Genomic DNA, 21309 nt, shown 5'->3' on the forward strand with positions numbered 1-21309 from the left:
TGGTGTTTTGGGCTCCCAGATGTCCGGCCATCGGGTGTGTGTGTGCTAGTTCCAGCACCACTGCAGTCTTGGACCGCGGCACCACCAGCAGCTTTCTTTCCTCCCCCCTCCGCTGGGCAACACAGTACAGCAGGCCATTCTGAACCACGAAATGAGGGACTGGGTGGGGGCCCGGTTGCACCTCTTCTCCCTCGAGTACCCTCACTTGTACCCAGTAGTGTTTTAGGCGGTCGTCCCCGAGCTGCTCTTTTGCGAAAGCGCCCCCTCCCGTCACTTGCTGGAAGACATCAAAATAGAAATTAGAACTGTGGGAGGGGGACTCACCGTCTTTAGCGCTGTCCGTCGTTAGCAGCACGGGGCGGCCGCGGGCACTGCGTCTCCGTCTCTGATGGTGGCGGCTCCCGGCTGGCTGGGCGGCGGCTGCGAGCAGCTGGTCTAAGCCGGGCCAGTCCCTTCCCAGGAGGACGGGCACGGGCAGGTCCTTCACAATACCAACTTCTACTGGCCAGCCCCCCTGGGCCGCAGAGATGTTCACTCGCCGGACGGGGACCTGACGTGTGTCTCCGTGAACACAGGTGATGGCTAGGGTAGCCTTTGACTCAGTCCGCGGGGGTAGGACGGAGGGCTGGACAAGGCTCACGGCGCTGCCAGAGTCGAGGAGGGCTAGGAACGGCCGTCCGTTCACCTTTACTTTGGTCCGTGGTGCCGCCCGGGGTGGTTCGCGGCGGACTGCTCAGCCGGCCAGGCAGGCCCTATTGGGTGACCGGGGGGCCTCGGTAGGCATGGGTTCATCCTGGGGCCCGGGAGCCGCCGGCCTGCTTACCGGTCGCATGGTGCCCTCCGGCGTGTGCCGCTCCTGGACCACCCTCCGAGGAAACGGTGGCACTCGCTCTCCAGCCTCTCGATGTTGGGTGGCCTCCGCCAACTCGATGGCCTCAACGAGCTCTTCAGTGGTGAGCGGATTCCTCATGCCAGCTGCCAGCCGATGTGGGCGTGGGAGAGCCCTCAGCAGTTTATCGATGACGACCCGTTCGGCGACTTGGCGTGCGGTGGGACCCCCAGCGAGCAACCAGTGATGGGCCAGCAGCGTGAGATCGGCGGCTTGAGCGCGGGCGGGAAGCGTTGATTTATACTCCCAATCCTGGAAGAGCTGCGCCGCACAGACTGGTGAGAGACCAACTCGGGCAAGGACTTCTCTCCGTAATTCGTCATAAGATTCACTCTGGTCTGGGGTCATCGCGAAATACATGCGTTGCGCTTCTCCAGTCAAGAGAGGGGCTAAAATCCGCGCCCAGTCCTCTCGCGGCCAATCTTCCCGAACTGCGATGGCCTCGAACATCTGGAGGTAATTTTCCACATCGTCATGGGCCGTCATCTTAGGCATCAGCTGAGTGGCTTGTGCACGGGGATCTGGCAGCGGCACTCGTTGGGCAGCGGCAGCGCGGAGGGCGAGGAGTATATATTTATTTATGATTTAAACAAAGTTTTTGTTTTAGCTATACAAATGTTAAGGGAACATTATATTTTATCATTTTACAAATGAGAACGTTAGTTTTGAATGTTCACTCAATGTTCTTAAACAAGCAGTAACATAAAAAAAAAATGTTAGACTCACATCCATATAATGGAACAAATATTAATTATATAGCATTACTAGCCTGATAATAATAATAATCGTCTTGCTATCATCAGTGGCATCAGCCACAGGCGATCTCTGACTGACTATTGTTGAAACACTATTCTATCGTCGATCGCCACCACCTTAAAGTACATACAATTAAGCAACAGACTATTCTATTCTAACATTTAACTCAATGTGTCATTTATTAAATGGATGTCAAATACTCACTTCTTATTATTCAAATCTATTTGTCAGGGCATTTATAAACTGCTTTCATCATAATGTTCTCCAGCCAATTAGTTTTCGTTAACCGAAATATAGCGAGCATCACAGTTTCAATTATTGGACATATCTGCTATCAAAGCTTGTTAGAAACACTTTTTTTACTCTGGTAAATATAAAAGCTTATTAATCAACAGATCTTGTCTCAGAATGTCTCTCTATTAAAGGTGCACATATTGAGATCCTTGCAGCTCGTTAATTGCCAGGCCCAGCACTGTTTGCTGCATATTAATGACCTATTAGCCTTGTGCGCAGCGCATGATGACTTTGGCTGGACTCCCTCCAGAGTGAGCAGTGATCATCCCTGCATCGTCAATGAGACCCTGCAGTCGAGCATGTCCAAATCACATCACATTCAAGTCAAGGCCAAAGTGCACCAGAGCGATTTCCACATTTCATGGCCAGCGTTTTGCTTGAAGGGATAATATTTAGCATCTGTCGTTGTTTGGTGGGTTGTTGTTTGGGTTAGATGTGGTGTGATGTTGTTTCTAAAAATGCAAAAATAATAGCAAGAACAACAACAACAACAACAATAATAATAATAATAATAATAATAGAACTATATAAAAAATATAATATATTAATAATATCAGTGATATTAAAATAAAAACAATCTATTCCAAAAAAACATATTTATATATCATCATGTTTTAATTTACTGTTATTGTGCCTTATTCAGTGTTTAGTCTATTTATTTATTTGTCTGCCTGTCTGTTTATGTATGTATGTATGTATGTATGCATGCATGGATGGATGTATTTCTTTATTTATTTTTCAACGAATTAACAAATGAATGAATGAATGAACATGGTGGAAGTTTTGTTTTGCTGCTGGTTTACATAGAGTAGTCAATTGAACACATTAAATTCATTATTATTTTATATTTTTATATAATACATACATACATAAATAAAAAGTAAGTAACAATACAAATACAGATACAGTATTAACGTAATATGCTTAATTTAATTCAAATGTTTAATTGATTGACAGCTGTATTTGAAATGGAAATTTGAACAAAGTTCTCTGACATGAAAATAAAATAGCTAACGTTTCTGCTGTCATTGTCATCTCAGTTAATAAGCGACTGACTGACAACAATGAAGTCATTTTTCTCGTTTCACAGGCAAAACACAGAATTGCTGTGACATCTTCAGCTCTCTTGTGTTGGAGAGACATGAGGTGATGATTGAGTTACCACCAAGCTGAAGAGCGATAAGATCGTGCGTGCATGCGTGTGTATGTATGTGTGTGTGTGTGTGTGTGTCAGCATTGAAAGAGCCTGGTGACAGTGATGAATCGAGGTTGTGAGCAGGTCTCACAAAAGACTGAACCATTGAGAGGTGATAAACAGAGCGGCTGGCTATCAGATGTGTGTGTGTGTGTGTGTGTGTGTGTGTGTGTGTGTGTGTGAGTGGTGTGTGTGGGTCTGGGTCATATCAGGAGAGCTCATCATAAAACAGACTCTCAATGGCCATTCGGTACAGCATGAAAGAAATTATATCGGAATTTAGGTTTTTGCTGCCTCTTTCAAGGCTGGTAAAACTTATACATTTAGAAAATATTATAAACTATTATAAATATAAATATAAATATTTTTATTTTATTTATTTATTTTATTTATTTTTTTTTACAAAAAACATGCCAAGACTCTGACTGCAATCATAGAGAAAAGCACATCCATTAAAAAGTGATAATGTTATCTAAGCCTTACATTGCGTTCCTCATGTCTAATTATAAAATGGCGATGCTTATATAAGTCGTGGCCTAATGGTTAGAGAGTCGGACTCGTAATCCAAATGTTGTGGGTTCGAGTCTTGGGCCGGCAGGGATTGTAGGTGGGGGGAGTGAATGTCCAGCGCTCTCTCCACCCTCAATACCACGACTGAGGTGCCCTTGAGCAAGGCACCGAACCCGCAACTGCTCCCCGGGCGCTGCAGCATAAATGGCTGCCCACTGCTCCGGGTGTGTGTTCACGGTGTGTGTGTGTTCACTGCTGTGTGTGTGTGTGTTCACTGCTGTGTGTGTGCACGTTGGATGGGTTAAATGCAGAGCACGAATTCCTGGTATGGGTCACCATACTTGGCAGTATGTCACTTCACTAATGCCTGTCTATGACCCAGTTTCATTCTTTTAATTCTGATGTTATATAATCAACCGTATAATGTTTCTGTTATCCCGAGTTTCATCTGGGAATGCTTTAATTTCTGCTTTGTTGTTTTCTCACTGTTGTTAACAGGCTTGCCAAAAAATGGAGAAAAAAAAACAACATATCCATGAAGTTATGTTGTACTAAAAAACATAATAATAACAAAATAGATAAAAAAAAAATGATTCTAGTCAGTTTACAAATCAATACAAATACATCCAAATGCTTTCAGTGCTAGATATCTACAGCATGCTAAATCAATAAGTACAATGAAATCAGCCAAAAAAAAAAAAGCCCCTTGGTCGTGTTATGAAAGATTTCAGCATTGTGTTTCCTAGTCTAATGTTGCATGACAAGATATTCAGAGATTCGAATAAATAAATACATAAAATAAAACTTCCAAATCCATCCTTTTGGAGCTATTGGATTATAGCTTCAAGCACTTTTGTAAACAGAATGCATTTTCTTTCTAATCTTCAAGGAGGTATCTGCACGGTTCACAAAACAATTTCATGAAAAATGAATTTTTTGATATTTTTAAATATCCGTTCTGTACTGGTATGAGTTGAGCATGTCAGAACAGATATATACTTGTCTTGTGACTTCATTATGCAGATATACTGTTGAATAATCTTGTCGCCTGAGTTGTTCATTTAATAAAGACACGTGTGTCCGATCGAATGCACACCAGCTCTGTGTGTAATGCAATCAAAGGTTCCTACAAGCTCCATTAGTGCAGCCCAGCACCAATGCTTTATTTAATCAAAACTCGTCTGGTTCCCATTAACATGGGCTTTTAGATCATAATGCCACGTGTCGTTTGCAGGGATTATGCTATGTGGAGTTGAGTGAAGAGTAGAAAAATGTATTTTGCTGTGTCGTGATCTGAATCTGTCAGCTTGTCTTCGCATCTAAATGGATCATGGTCAGATGACAGAAGGTTTAAATGAAGACCTTTTCACACTGAGCTGATATGCGTGTGTGCGTACATATATAACCTTTCATTGAACTAAAACCATTGAATATGAGGGAAAATCTCATTATGAAATAAATGTTTTTTCTCAAATACATGTTGGACACACTTATCGGTACCCCTAGAAATTCTTATGAATAAAATATCTCTGAAGAATATTCCCATTCATATTCACAATTTTGAGCACTCCAGGGTGATTATGAACATGAAATTATCCAGCCATGGCTTCCTGTTTCACAGAAATGTAAATAGGAGGGAAAACAAAGCCCAAATTCCCTTAATCATCCATCACAATGAGAAAAACCAAAGAATATATTTCTGATGTGCAGTAAAAGATAATTGAGCTTCACAAATTAGTGAAGTGGCTTTAAGAAAAATTTCCACCATCAGGGCATTAATTAAGAATTTCCAATCAACAGAAAATGTTCCTAAACTGCCTGGAAGAGGACGTGTGTCTATATCATCCTAAACCTCATCAGGCATTATAGGAGAAAATTTAGAACTGCTAAATTGGTAAATAGAGGTTTCAAAAATTACTGAATAAAAGGATGCCATTAATTGTGGCCAATGTGTTTTAGAGAAAAAAACATTTATTTCATAATGATATTTCCCCCCATTTTAAATTCTTATTATCCAATGAAAGGTTCAATTTTTGTGAATTTTTCAAATAAACGATCAAAAGGATTAACAATGCAGATTAATTTTCACAGCCTTCTTTGATTATATTTACCAAGGGTGCCAATAATTCTGACCATGACTGTATATATATATATATATATATATATATATATATATATATATATATAATTTTATTTTTTCACAATACCCAGTGACTCAGTACTCATAGATTCAAATTTATTTGCATAGTGCTTTTCAATGCATATAGTTTCATACAAATGTCATATATTGTATGAATAACAGATGATCTCACTATGCTCATGCTGTTGGAAAACTGTATCCACTCTGTGTTTGCCCTTTCATGGCCATTTAGATATATAATAAGACTGTGAGCTTTAGAATCTTTTAGTGTTTTCCAGCAGGACGCAGGTTAATGCTAATTGCAAGGTCACTTAGAGTTGTATGTAATTTAGAGTCAATTCCTGTTAGCACCTGTTAGCAACAACAGGAGACCAAGTCTGACTGATTTTAAAGCGATAGTTACCTAAAAATGAAAATTCTGTCATTTGGTCACCCTCATTTCACTCCAAACCTGTATGCATATCTTTCTTTTTTGAAACACAATTTTTCACCATATTAACCTAAAACAAGCAATCCATTTAGCTCATGTGAGGATGGTCTGGCCTAAACGCTGCCAATGGGGCAAAGATGATCTATTTACGGCCTCAGACAGGCGGCTACAGCTGAGCAAATCTCGTCTGGAGGCCACAGCACTGCCACCCTGAAAAAGATGGATATGTTGCTCATGCAGAAGAGAAAGTCATAACAGAATTTTACCCTGCTTTAGTTCACGAGATTTGGCAACAGATGAAGAGAGAATTGAGCACAGGAATAATTATAATATATAATAACTATAAAGTTATAAAATCAATCTAATTCCTGAGAATAGGGAAGTCCACATCACAACTATAACAATAACAATGCGAATGAACTTAATGGTTCAGGATGAATTTTTTTTTTTTATCAGCGTATGAACAATAAAAACACTGACAACCGATTAGAATACACTCAACTTTTTGGACACTAGTTATTGTTATAGTTATCTTTATAGGAATCATTGCTGGTGTGAATGGAACAATCATAAGAGATAATTTATATTTTATATAATTTATATATATATATATATATTAGTGATACACACCAGAATGGAGCCAGGTGGTGACGTCAAGCCAAAAAGAAAAGAGGCCAAGCAGGTTATAAAATTTTTCTTTGGAATGAAGTGATAAATCTTTTACAATAAGATGGAATGCGTATTAAAAAGTAAATAGGCTTACTTTTGATTTCATGTTGACTTTTAAGGCAAAGTAGTAAAACTACAACTGTTTTGTTGCACTAAAGTGGACTTCAGGGAAAAGAATAAAATATTACAGAAGTGCTGAATACAGCCCATTAATAATACTTAAATGCTGAATGATATTATATATCATATTATTCTGCATTAGCCACCTCTTTCAGCTTGGCTTGTTCTCGCCGTGGCTCAGAGTTGGGTTGAATTCACCGCGCACCTCTGCTGTCTGCCTCTTAATGCACACCAGGGAGGCTTTAATTAATGTCTTTGTGTGCACTTTGGACTGCCGAGGCCATTGATAATCTATCTCTCTCTCTCCATGGCAATACATTATCTAAATGTATTTTGCGCTGACAGGGTGTCTGCCGTGCATAAGCACCTGTCCTGAATGGAGAAGCATTGCAAATATACTGAATCCATCTGTCCCACTTGTGGGTGTAACACTGTTAATTGTGGTTTTCATGCTTTCTGGGAATGTTGCTGTGTAAGAGGCTGGTGAGTGTGGTGTTTGATGAGTGAACGGGTGAAGATCATACATACCATTGTTTTTAAAGGAACAGTTCACCTAAAAAAAACTAAAAAAATAACTTAAGTTATTGTTTACTTACCCATATGCCATTCAGAACCATTTGGAGAAGTTTAGCAACATGTTCAGACTGTTCTTTCACTGAAAAAAAATCAAAAGCTCCTAAAATGACAAAATCACAGTCTCACTCACTAATATGCTACTTTAGTAACTTTAATTGAGGAACATGCTAAAAAAATAAATAAGTAATTGCCTTCCACCATACTGTAACTCTCAAATCCTATTCATCATAACTGACACCAAACCTCTTATAATATATGTTTATGTGCCATATGCAAAAGATATTTCACAGATGAATCTCATTGAGCAAGACTTTCAACATATTGGATTAAATTTTATTTTATTTATTTGTTTATTTATTTAATTGATTTATTAGCTTGATAGCCCTAGTCCCAGTGCACTTTCATTGCATGGAAAAGAGCAGATCATTCTGCTAACCATCATTAATATTAACTACAATTTAAAAGTTTGTGTCAGTTTTAATTAAATTAATACTCTATTCAGGAAAGATGGATTAAATTGATCAAAAGTTCCAGTAAAGACATTCATAATGTTACAAATACTACTCTCATGTGACACTGAGACTGAAGTAATGAAGCTGAAAATTCAGTTTTACATCACATAAATATAAAATAAAATAAAAAAATCGAACCAACCCTAAAAAAAACTACAGTATTTATTTTCTACCCGTTTGCCTTGCACATCAATACAATTAACATTTAAAATAAACAGATGCTAATTATTTATAATTCAGTAACATTATGCAAAGGAAATGTTTCCCATCATTTATAAATCCAGTAAAATACAAATTTTGGGCTGATAGCCAAGACCAAAAAGTAGGCTATTCATTAAACCCTGTGTGTTCAAAGCATCAGCTCTCTATTGAAATAAGCACCTGCTCTTTTTAATGAAGTTGTTGCATGTTTGAGTTTAATGACTAAATTTTCTCATCAGGTCTGAAGAAGCAGTACAAAGGCACTGATCGATGGCATTAGTAATGTAATCACCTCCCTGTTGTGCTTGATATCTCTGCAGTGTGCAAGCCAGGCTTTTACCGATCAGCTCTTCAGACCAAAAGCTGCAGTAAATGTCCTCCCAGAAGTTTCACCAAAGTGGAGTCCTCCACCTCCTGTCAGTGTGAGCAGGGATACTACCGGACCGAAACGGACCCCACCAACATGGCCTGCACAAGTAAGAGCTGCTTCCATTAAAGGGATAGTTCACCCAGAAATTAAAATGTGCTGTTATTTTTCTCACTTTCAGGCCATCCAAGATGATTGTTGTTGTCGTTGTTTTTTTTTTGTTTAGTTTTTTTAAGCAGAGCAATTTTTAGCTAAATCTGTGGTCCTTGGTAATTCATAAAATGCAAGGCAACCAGCACTTTGAGAGTCAAAAACACAAAATGAATACCTGTGGCTCCTGAGGATATATTGAGATCTTATGAAGCGAAACAATCGGTCTGTGCAAGAAACTGAACATTATTTACAACATTATTACCTAGTTGACCATTATTAAACTAGTTGAACCAGTTCACCAAATCGGACTGAACCATCTAAAACAGTTCGAACAGCATAGATCTACAAGTTACTGAATCAAAACTCACTTTCGGACGCCTGACAGTTACCCCAACTCGAAATGAGCCAAAATACCAGTGTATATGATACTATGATGAATGAATCAATTCAGTGCTCCAGTTGCTCCAACAGTCACTGAACTGAGGAAACAGTTAAACTGATGAGCTATGTCCATGTTTCATATCATTATTGGGTACTTTAAAATAATTGTGTATATGTTATGTCATTGCATGATTATGTAAACGAACGGGTGAATCGGTTATTTGAACCAGTAATTGAAACAAACTGTCCGAAAGAACCAGTTTGTGGAAAAAGAATTGGATTTCGCCATTGCCTGATGTTGTAAATAATGTTCAGTTTCTTGCACAGACTGACTGTTTCGCTTCATAAGACCTCAATATATAGTCAGGAGCCTTAATTTTGTTACTTGATGAGTTTTTTTAGAAATGCTGGTAGCCATTAACTTGCATTTTATGAACCACCAAAGACCATGGTTTCAACAAAAAATCATCTTTGCTCTATTTAAAAAACAAACAAACAAAAAAAACATCTTGGATGAGATCCAAGGGGATGAGAAAATGAACAGCAAATTTTCATTTTTTGGCTGAACTATCCCTTTAAGTGTACTGATATGCCATATGTTTTGGTATAATATTTATAATTTGGTTATGATTCTTTATTATCCTGCAGAGCCACCTTCGGCCCCACGTAACGCTATTTCCAACGTGAACGAGACCAGTGTCTTCTTGGAGTGGAGCGCTCCAGAAGAGACGGGCGGTCGGAAGGATGTTCGATACAACATTGTGTGCAGTAAGATCAGCACAGACTCGGGCCAGTACGAGCCGTGTGGAAGTCATGTGCGATATCTGCCCCAGCGGACTGGTCTGAAGAACACCTCCGTCATGGTCATGGATCTCCTGGCTCACACCAACTACACCTTTGAGGTGGAGGCTATGAACGGGGTGTCGGAGCTAACTGTCCCTTTGAGGCAGTACGTCTCGCTCAATGTCACCACCAACCAGGCCGGTGAGTAGATTTGTCCCTCTGGAATTGTTCCTATTACATGCTAAATCTTAACATGACAAAGTTCATGCTGTCCACAAGAGCTTAAAATGGCATTTGCAAATCATTTAATTTATGTAATGCGACACATTTAAGAGTGAAACTGTAATATTTGGCTGGAAATAATGTAGGATGGGGCGTCATTTGATCTTTGCATTGGATTTGACTGGATCAGGACAAGTGTCTATTTTAAACATAAACTATATTTGCAGACGTAGTCTTTTGTAGTCCATAATGAGGCTTAATGCAGTTCTAGTTATGTTTTGTTTAATATTTCAAATGCCTTAGAACAAATATAAGTATGGAGCTCAAATGATCATTTGTTGGCCCCTGTGAAAAGGAAGTGCATTTAATTGTATTGGATGTACATTAATGTTCCTCAAATCTTTAAAGTATAATAATAAACTGGATTTGCAGATAATATAATGTTAATAAAATAATAATAATAATAATAATAATAGCATACTTAAAGCATACTTAAAGATTAACACTTAGCACACTCAAAAAGTGCATTTGGTAATAATGTTAAATAATTTTTTTTTTTTTTCATTTTTAATCCTTATGTTTTAATAATCATTTGATGCTTATTTTATAGTATACTTATTTTGATATGTTGACTAATATACTATAGCACATGTACAGTATAATATATAAATAATCCATTTTGATTGGACGAAGGTGCAGCTTCATCATATTAAATGTGTAATTACAAATCTATTTAAATAAAGACATGCAAGTTTAAATATAAACAATGTTATATAATTATATTTTATTCTTATATAAGTATATGGTAGTTTATCATAAATGCCTGTCCGTATATTTAACAGTACACGCTAACCATATTTTTGTGGAATGGAAAAAGTTATTTGGATGCCGATAAAGAGCCATTATTTTTGCAGAAATAGTTGAGATATTAAACAATATTAAAAGTGATTTATCTTTTCTACAGCATGATAATATTGGTTAATGTCATTTATCCCCGCTCACATGGCCTTGTTCATATTATAAGAAAAGGAAAATCATTTCAGAGATAGTGGAAGTAATTAGATTTTAATTTAGAATAATGTGCATAATAATAGGGAAAATTCGAATAAAGTAAAATTGTATTACATCTTGGCTATAAAACAACAGTTAAAAATAACAAACAAAAAAACTCACTAGTCAATTCATACAACTAATTTTGTGGTCGACATTTGACGTCTTTGTCACATAAATAAGAGGGTGTGAACTGGCCCTAAACACTTTTCAATACAGTGGCACCTTTTTCTGACTGCTATTGACTTTTCATTAAGATGATGATGACCCTAATGGACTCTGAAGCGTAATCGGCTTTATCTGAGAGAGGGTCTGTAATTGCTGGGGATTGGGGTAGGGACTCATCTGTGTGTGTGTGTGTGTGTGTGTGTGTGTGAGAGAGAGAGAGAGAGAGAGAGAGAGTGTTATGTGGATCGTGGCAGTGTTGGTGTTGATAAGGCGTCTTTGAAATGAAGGGTTTTGCGTGAGGCGAGCACAGGTTGCAGTGAATGCTTAGCGCTCTGCCGGCGTGGTCAGGATAATCCGTTTGGTTGATGTGTCGAGTAGCGGTCATGTTTTATGTGAACTGGATGGCTGGAGGCTAAGCGAGAGGTTTGGCTGGAGTTCTGAGACCAGACGTGCTCACAAAGGTGCTTGACTGTCTGAAGGTGATGGGCTATTGAAATATTGAGGGAGAATACAGGCTTCCGCTGTGTAGACTGACTGAAAATCACTTTTCCATTATCTTGCTTTTGTCTTCCCTCGTTTGAAGCACAACTCTGTTTGAGGATCTTTTGTAGGCCCACATTCAAAGCAATCACATTCTGGGACATCCCTACAATGCAGTACATTATGTTCATGGCTTAATATAAAGTATCGGTTAAAATATTACACTGACAACTTTTATGGAAGATGGAAATCATATTAGATTTTTTTATAACAGTATCATAATTAATGTTGTGTTGTTAAAACTCAAATTATTAAAAATGCTTTTGGTAACTGAAATGAAGCTGAAATTTCATTTTATTTCAGCTTTATTTCAAATACCAAAATCATTTTTGGGAACACTTTATTTTAAGGTGCCCTTGTTACACGTTACATGTACTTACTATTATAATAACAATAATTTATGCATACATGCAAGTAACCCTAATCCTAACCCTAACCATATGTGACCCTGGACCACAAAACCAGTCATAAGGGTCTTTAGGACAGGACAATATTTGGCAGAGATACAAATATTTAAAAATCTGGAATCTGAGAGTGCAAAAAAATCTAAATATTGAGAAAATCTCCTTTAAAGTTGTTCAAATGAAGTTCTTAGCAATGCATATTACTAATCAAAAATTAAGTTTTGATATATTTACAGTAGCAAATTTACAAAATATCTTCATGGAACATGATCTTTACTTAATATCCTAATGATTTTTGGCATGAAAGAAAAATCAATCATTTTGACCCATACAATGTATTTTTTGCTATTGCTTCAAATATACCCGTGTGACTTAAGACTGGTTTTGTGGTCCAGGGTCACATACAGTAAGTACATGTAGTCAATTAATATTACTCAGTACTTAAATGTATAATTCACTGTAACAAGGACACCTTCAAGTAAATTATAACCCATGTTTATATAAATCATTTTAGATGAATAAATATACTTCTTTTTACTTTATTTTAGATGAAGGCTCCTTATATGAAGATAAGAACACATAAAATGACTAAAACTTAAACTAAGATTAAGATTAAAAATATAACAATAAAATCTTATTTCAAATATTAATAAATACTGTAGTAGTATATAAATCATACTAACATATCACTGAATTAAACATCAATGGGTTGATTCAAAAACTGGTAGTTTATTAAGTATCATTCTATTTATTTATTTACTTATTTGTTTATATATTTGTTTGTTTTACTCTAAATGTTTGTAATCAATTGTTTCTGGTAAAACAGTTTTTACTTGATTTAGATGTGTGCATCATTTTTGAGGGGAAACAAACATCACTAAGCATTAGAAGTGCATTTGATGGATTCTGAGATTCATGCTATTAGTTGATTTGTATCTCTATAATAATATTTCATTTAATGTTTGATATAATTGCATACCAAAGATTAGTATGATAATAGCATAGTAATAACATTGTAATAATATTGTTACGATCCTGTTTCTTTTTTTTTGGGCCAATGTGTTTAATAATCAAGTTATAATGTGTCATATTTACCCTTTTAACATAAATACCTTCTTAAATTGCAACACAAACATACATTGTATTCTTTTTTTAAGTTCTGGATAACAGAAATGATCTATCTATCAAATGAAATGCCACTGGCTGTGTAGCACTGATCAATCATTATTGAAGGTTGTGACAATCAAAGCAATGCTAAACACCATGACATCTTCAACCCGTTAGTGACCAATAAATCAATATTGGAATAAGGCAGAGTCGCTCCAGCTTACAGACCCACAGCGCTGCAACGCAATAAGAGGCGCAGGTGCCGTCAGGCAAAGAACATTTATTTTCACTTTGCGTAATCCATTATCCTAAACTCTCAGGCCTTTTTTTTTTGCAACCTTTACACACGGCCGCTGCATTCTAATTTAGGGAGAAATATTTAACATAATATTTGTGCCTATTTCCGTGCCGATGCATCTCTGTCACAAAAGCGCAGCAGATGCGGTTACGAGGCGTACAGAAACAGTCTTAGGGTGCTAATTTATTTCACTGGGCCTGTGAGGCTACAGTATTTTCCCCCTGAAGAGACGACTTCAACATCTGCTCAGCTCATTAAGTTACTCTCAAATCAACAGAGGAATTATGCTCTTTAAAACACTATTAATTATGACAAGCAAAATTATAATTTTTGCAGCACAAGGCGAGTCACCACGCATAGTCAACAAAGCTTGTGTGCGGAACGCTAGCTCGCTAATGCACATCTTTACAAAGACGTCGATGACATAAATTCTGTTTTTACTTCACAAGTGCTGGGATTTTTAGAACCGGGAGCAGATTGTACAGGTTGATCAAATGCGCGCTAATTTCTAGCATTTTCGAGCGGGATTTCAAAACAAACTGAATAGTTTGCAGGTGCGAGTGATTAGCACGTAGCATTGGCGTGCCTCTCAAGTGCTTTTCCTAAATGTCGGCAGACGCATGAGTGGAGGAATTTGTGGGGCTCGTTTTGCTGAATTATTTTGTGAGCTTTGACTATTTTCTCATTGACAGCTGAGTGCATGACGTGTCGGTCTGAAAAGAGTTGTGACACTAAGTATTCTCAAAGCCTCTCAGCAAAGCTCTTCTGGTACGCGGCTGTGAGCACTTGTGCTTTACTAAACTCAGCACTTCCGGCACTGGATTATTTGAGTATCTGCAGATGGTGACCTGATCGAATTTAGAGAGTAACTAACTAAAAGTACCGACGCAGCTAACTTTCAATTGTGTGACAGTCATTTTTAAAACTGTAGTTTTTCAATGACGTTTATGCTACCTGGTCCTATGGCATAAACGTACCTGGGCACACTTTTTAGCGAGATGCGAAATACGTACCAATAAGTACATGTCACTGCAGTTTCCAAAAGAAATGAACACTAGAGGCAGTAAAACTCCGACGCCTTTTATTTCTTTTCACACAAATTTAGTTTTGATTAATAAAGCGTAATTTTCACACAATAACTTGAAGAATATCATGTTATGACTTCAAAACAATTTTGAAAACTGATTATTTTTAACATTAGCATCACAAATATCCAGCTTCATATCTATGGGCTTTCATAGACGGTAGGTTTGTTCGGTTGCTCACGGGGTACGGAGGCGTCCTTGAGAGGTGTTCTACCGGAGTAACTACGGTTTGACAAAACAGTTAAAATCTGCAGATAAGGAAGTTCAAATAGCACGGTTGCATCAACAAATGCGTTTTTATATCAGTTTTGCATTTGTCAACACTATCGGGTAGGTTTAGGGTTGGGTTTGGTGTAGGGCATATTTCTAACACGATAGAGCATTCATTTTTAGCGACGGTCCCCAGATATTTGAATTCTGAAACGCCACAATATGTACCCGAAGCAACGTAATTAAAAACATTGCAATACGTACCTATATCAACGTAATAAAAACGTGCCAGGGTTTACGTCTTGAACCCATGGTTTAGCGCCACTCAGTGGAGATTTATCTTTGAAACTCAGGCAAAACGTGCAGTAAGGTACGAAAAAGGTCTCGCTAAAAAGTGCACACAGGTACGTTTATGCCATGAGACCAATCAGTTGTCACTTTTTTTTTTTTTTTTTTTACACATACAGCTTTACAGCTAAGCGAGCTAATATCAAAATATGCTTGCTAACATCACAACATCGTTTTTTTTCACAGTACCATTTTTTTACAACAGTGATTTGGGGGCCTAAAAGTGCAAATTTTTTGAAAATGACAGTTATTGTCAATGTGTAAACTACAGAAATGTGTAATCAAATTATGTGTATTTACCACTCTTTAGCTTTGTAGAAGAATGCGAATGTGCACTGGCATGAATAGAACAGCATTTTTTTGTAATTTCCGTAGAGTGTTTTGGCAATGTTGTCATCTATACACAAACTTTTCAAAAATGTAAAGGAAAAACTTTTTTCTGCTTTTACATTGTTGTTGTATAAACATACCGTTACAAATTCCTGTTCATGCCAATAAAGGGATTTATTTGTCCAGATCATGCAACGGAATCAATGCAAAAATCAATTCAGTTCTTGAGTGTTGTTAGCTATGTTCTGTTCGTAGGCTGTAGCTACATGTCTAATTATGCTTTTTAAAAGAATATCTGGACTTTAGTTTGACTACTTTCAATGATGAGTAACTTGTAACTACAAACTACAGTTTCAAAGTACAATGTAATATTTTTAAAGTTAAAATAAAATAAAAAATAAAGATTATTAAAGTATGTTTTTCAAGAAAATACAATTTCAGTTTTGCTACATTGAAATGTCATGTTTAATTTGTTGTGTTTCTTGCCTTAACTGTAATTGATTTACTAGCAATTTCTATCGAATTTTCAGAATTTTTTTGTTTTAACCCTCTGGGGTCTGAGGTCATTTTGGGGCCCTTGAGATGTGTTGACATGCCCTGATATTTGTGCTTATTTCAGCTTCTTAAATCATACTATTGACCAACATGTAATTTTTTTTGTATTCAGCACAAACTGTGCTACAATAATATGTGACCAAGATGGATGTACATGTCTGCATTTCTTAGAAAAAAAATATTATGCGTGGTTAGTAAGTTTTGGGGAAAATAATGTAGCTGAAATAAGGCCATAAAAGCCACACTAAATCATCCTGAATAAGACTTTTGAGTAATCAGTCTTCTAAGATAGAATATTTACTTCACAATTATGTGAAAATCATTCAGCTTACTCATTCACAGAAAACAATATATTGATTTAAATTTTTAAAGACATGTTTTGTGATCTAAAGCGTATATGCGAGGGAGTGGTAATAGCCTTGAATAGTAAGTGATTTTCACCTGAGAGACAAAGGGCCCTCCCCTAAAGCTGCTAATGGCCCATCAGTGTGACTGTGACTGAGGCAGGTAAGAGAGTGTGAGGAGACTGAAAAAATTGGGTTTTTTAAATGATTTGTATTTTATTTACAACACAGTATAATCAAAACATACATAATGAAAGTCAAAGACACATTATTGTGCACACTGATCTAACCACAGAGATGTGAACAGACTTTGAGTTATTCCAGCAACAGATTCTGTTCAACAAGTGAAACAAATACCTGATATTTACTTATTTCCATGGATTCAAGAAGAAAAAAACACAATCAGTAGCCAAGGATCTTGTTTTACCATAGAATATCAGTGTAGTTGACCATCTGATGTTGGTACAGCGCTCTCAGAGGAAAACATCTTGAAGAAAGTCATCAGGATTCATCTGTGGTTCAGGTACCTGATCCAAAAAAATACAAACAACCAAAAAAAAAAAACATTTGTGAGCATAGACTCATGCATGCTTTGTACTATCATACACAAAAAAAATCATTTTATATCTGAGAAACTAATTATTATTGTTTAGTACGTTATTAAAATCTATTTTTGAACAGAGTAGGCTATTAATAATAAACATGTTCTAAACAGACTCGTAGTATTCATCATGTTACAATGTACTCTCATATTACTTGTATTGTTTTATACAGAGCATGAAAACAACAGTTTGGGGAAAAAAACAACTATGATTGTGTAGTCATATAGCCTAGTATGCATGATTTTATAGAAGCTGTTATGATTCTGCAGCACTAGACTCAAGTATGCTGTGGACTACAAAAGGATGTACTTTGTACTATAAAAAATTATATTTTATATCTGAGAAACTATTTATTATTGTTTAGCACGCTATTATAATATATTTTTGAACAGAGAAGACTATTAATAATAAACATGTTGTAAACATACTTAGACTCGTAGCATTCATCATGTTACAATGTACTCTCATATTACTTTTATTGTTTTACATCATCGTGCCATAAGAAATTTAAATACAATGAAGTGCCCATCATATTCAAACACTGTAGTCTGGAATTACAGTTTGGGACAAAACAACTATGATTTTGTAGTCATACAGCCTAGTATGTATGGTTTTATAGAAGCTGTTATGATTCTGCAGCCATAGACTCATGTATGCTGTGAACCACAAAAGGATGTACTTTGTACCATAAAAAAGGATATTTTATATCTGAGAAACTAATTGTTATTGTTTAGCACGCTATTAAATCTATTTGTGAACATTAAATATTCTTCTAAACATTCTTAGATGCGTAGCATTCATCATGTTGTCGGTTGGGAAAACCCCAACTAAACGCGTTCAAGTTTGTCACAATAACACGCTAACTAATGCAAAAAAGCATTACTTACTCAGATCGATCTTCTGTATGAACTCTTGCACTTATTCTGAGGTGAATCCAGCCTTTACTCAGCGCGTCTCCTTCCAGAAACGAGCAGCAACAGAGTCTCGTGATTGTTTGTTGTTGGGCGTCTCCAAGCGCGCGCGTCACGTGGTTATTTACATGTGAACACGAGGGGGCGGGATCACATTAGAAATAATGAGTTAGACTGGACAGACTGAACATCGTGTCGGTTTCATACTGATTACTTTATCACAGAACATTTGTTTTCGATAACACTTACTTTGTTTGAAAGCAGACACTTTAGGCTTTCTATAGATATAACTCTCATGTTTCTGTGTTGAGTATTCGCTGAGTTACACTTCATTTTAGTGACGCGTTACTATAAACATATCGCGGAGACGGAGAAGACAGAGAGCGCATCCTGTTGGTTTTCTTTTTTTTTCCAAAACCACAAAGTTTTGTTGTAATCGTGAGTGTACTCAAAAAAAAGTAGACACTTAACAGTTTCAATTGATGTATAACACTTATTTGTGTGACCAAAATCAACAGAGTACTTTTAATGTCTTTTGCACTTATCGTAAAAAAACCGAGTTCGTATCGCCGGCGATACGGCGGGCCCCAGAGGGTTAAATTTGAAAGTTTAAAAGTAAGAAATGAATACTTTTCTAATACAATAAATTTTGTACCAGAGCTCTTCATCGCTCAAGTGCAACACCGTATCGCGTAAGCTACTGAGCAAACCTACTGAATTCGAAAACTCATGCATATAAAGCTGTATATGTGATGAAATACTCAAAAGTATCAGTTTTCAAATCGTGCAGTATGTTAAAATTGTTTAGAATTCATAACGTAATATTCCTCAAGTAACTGTGTGAAAATTAGGCTTTATTAATCGAAACTGTGGACCTGCAAATCATACTTTGTGTGAAAAGGAATAAAAGTCGTGTGAGTTTTACTGCCTCTAGTGTTCATTTGAACTTGAAACGGCAGCGATTCGTATGTATAAATACATTTGTTTAAGTTTCACAGAAATGTAGGTAGCAGCAAATCAGCATATTAGAATGATTTCTGAAGGATCATGTGACACTGAAGACTGGAGTAGTGATGCTGAAAAAGAACAGAAATAAAAACATTTTAAAATATATTAAAATAGAAAAATTATATTTTAAATCACAATACTAGTTCACGATATTACCATTTTACTGTAATTTTGATCAAATAAATGCGGCCTTGTTGAAGAATATTTCAAAAACCCACACTTTTGAATAGACTATGATAGTACTGGTTAAGAAAATATGTTGGCATTGTCTTAGAATCTGTCTAGCCAGATGTTATGCATCAGGGCAGATACGTCTGGCAAACAGTTAAGATTGTGTTTGGTAGTTCATAGTTCTCAGGCCAGGCCTCTGGCTGGCACAGGCATCTGTTGGCAGGAGTCATATCTCAGGCCTAGATTTGGCCGATGGGCCGCTCGGCTCTGCCAGAGGTTTTTCATCTTGCTTCTCGGCAGGGCTCCCCAAACAACACTTGTTTACAAACACACGGCCTGTCGAGATCCTGGTGCTGGCAGTCATTCGGGGCCGGAACGGAGGAGATGACCTTTCTTACCCAGATGAAAACCACGGCCCGGCATGCTAACTTCAATTAAATCACATGCAAATATTTGCTTGGAAGATTCCGCCTACACAAAACCCAATACTGCCTGCAGTCAGTGTTGTACAACCAGGAAGTGATGTGGGTATTTGATGCTGCTCACGCTAAGCTGGATTCTTGTTGACAGCTGCAATTAACTAAGCTAAAGCAGCTCGGGTTGTGTGAAAAAAAAAAAAAAAGAAGACAAAAATACTTTGCTACATGAGTTCGGTGTGGAAGTAGTGACATTTCATGCTGTTTCTTTGGCTGGCGCAGATACTGAATCAAGCCTTTGTGAGTTAGAAGATTCTCACACTAGATGAATGCAACACTTCCCATTTGGAGGCATTAATCAGAGTGTGATCATCACACTTCCTCTGACACGCTTTCCAGAGAAGGCTGGCGTTCCATCTGTTAATGAACTGAGAGGTGGCACTTTGGCGGGACCTTTGCACTGTGAGCTGTCACTGGTGATGAGACTGTCGAGGACTTTATTACCTTTGCATTTCATAGCTGACTGTATTTTGTTTCGCAACTCACAGTGTTTTAATTTACTGACTGTGGTCTTTTGGAAATGGGAAAGATCCAGTTCAAGCTATAAAATAAACAGTATCTGGTTTTATTACAGTTATTAGACGGTCCACAATGTATTCCGCAAAGCATGCTACAGTAGATGAAATTTCTCACTGAGCTAAAAATAGGACTGTGAAATTTCACACAGAGGAGGTTTTCGCTGTCGTATAGGTCTACGACAAATCTGCACACATTTTTGTATACAGTGAAATGAGGTTTACATTTACTTGTAACTAAAAGTATCATCAAATAAATCCATAATAATATGTAAAAAAAAAAAATCTGTAATAGATCTAATGGAACATTTATAGTAAAACACAGTTGAATTAAACATTTTTGGATGTGGAAAATAAGTTGTGTAACCATAACGGTGTTTTGTGTTTGTGTGTATGACTACTTGTGATTAACTTTTATTCATCATGTGACTTTATCTCCTGTGTTTTTAAGGTGGAATTCAGTATATTTTTTAAGAAAGATTTAACACTTCACAACAATCTCCCTTAGTTAACCTTAGTTAACAAGAACAAGAACAATCAATGTAAAATACATCTAAAGCATTAATTAAAGGGAAGTGGTGTGTGGCCAAGTATGGTCAGAATTTGTGCTCGAACCCCCAACTGCCCGGGGAGCAGTTGGGGGTTTGGTGCCTTGCTCAAGGGTCTCACCTCAGTTGTGGTATTGAGGGTGGAGAGAGTGTTGGTTATTCACTCCCCCCACCTACAATCCCTGCCGGACCTGAGACTCGAACCCACGACCTTCGGGTTACAAGTCCAACTCTCTATCCATTAGGCCATGAAATCATAGTTAATATTAATTCCAACATGTACTAATACAACTGATTAATTGTAATTTGACTACTTTAAAGTATCTACACACTACATTTATTTTATTTTATTTTATTTTAATTATTTATTTATTTGTTTGTTTATTTATTACCATTTTCTGGCAACCACAGCTTTTTTTTTTTTCTTTTTTTACTGTAAAT

At 37.1% G+C, this 21309-nt stretch overlaps 1 protein-coding gene across 1 annotated transcript in view; it reads left to right on the forward strand.

Annotated features, from left to right (window-relative positions):
- The window catches only part of LOC306865524 (ephrin type-A receptor 5-like), an 83367-nt gene that overhangs the window by 29490 nt on the left and 32568 nt on the right, over positions 1 to 21309 (forward strand). The window contains exons 4-5 of the mRNA XM_079410185.1: positions 8613 to 8768; positions 9842 to 10177. Coding sequence (XP_079266311.1) covers positions 8613 to 8768; positions 9842 to 10177 — 492 coding nt within the window. The remainder of the gene's footprint in view (positions 1 to 8612; positions 8769 to 9841; positions 10178 to 21309) is intronic.

The sequence above is a fragment of the Barbus barbus genome (genome assembly GCF_936440315.1).
Source record: "Barbus barbus genome assembly, chromosome: 47".
NCBI lineage: Eukaryota > Metazoa > Chordata > Actinopteri > Cypriniformes > Cyprinidae > Barbus > Barbus barbus.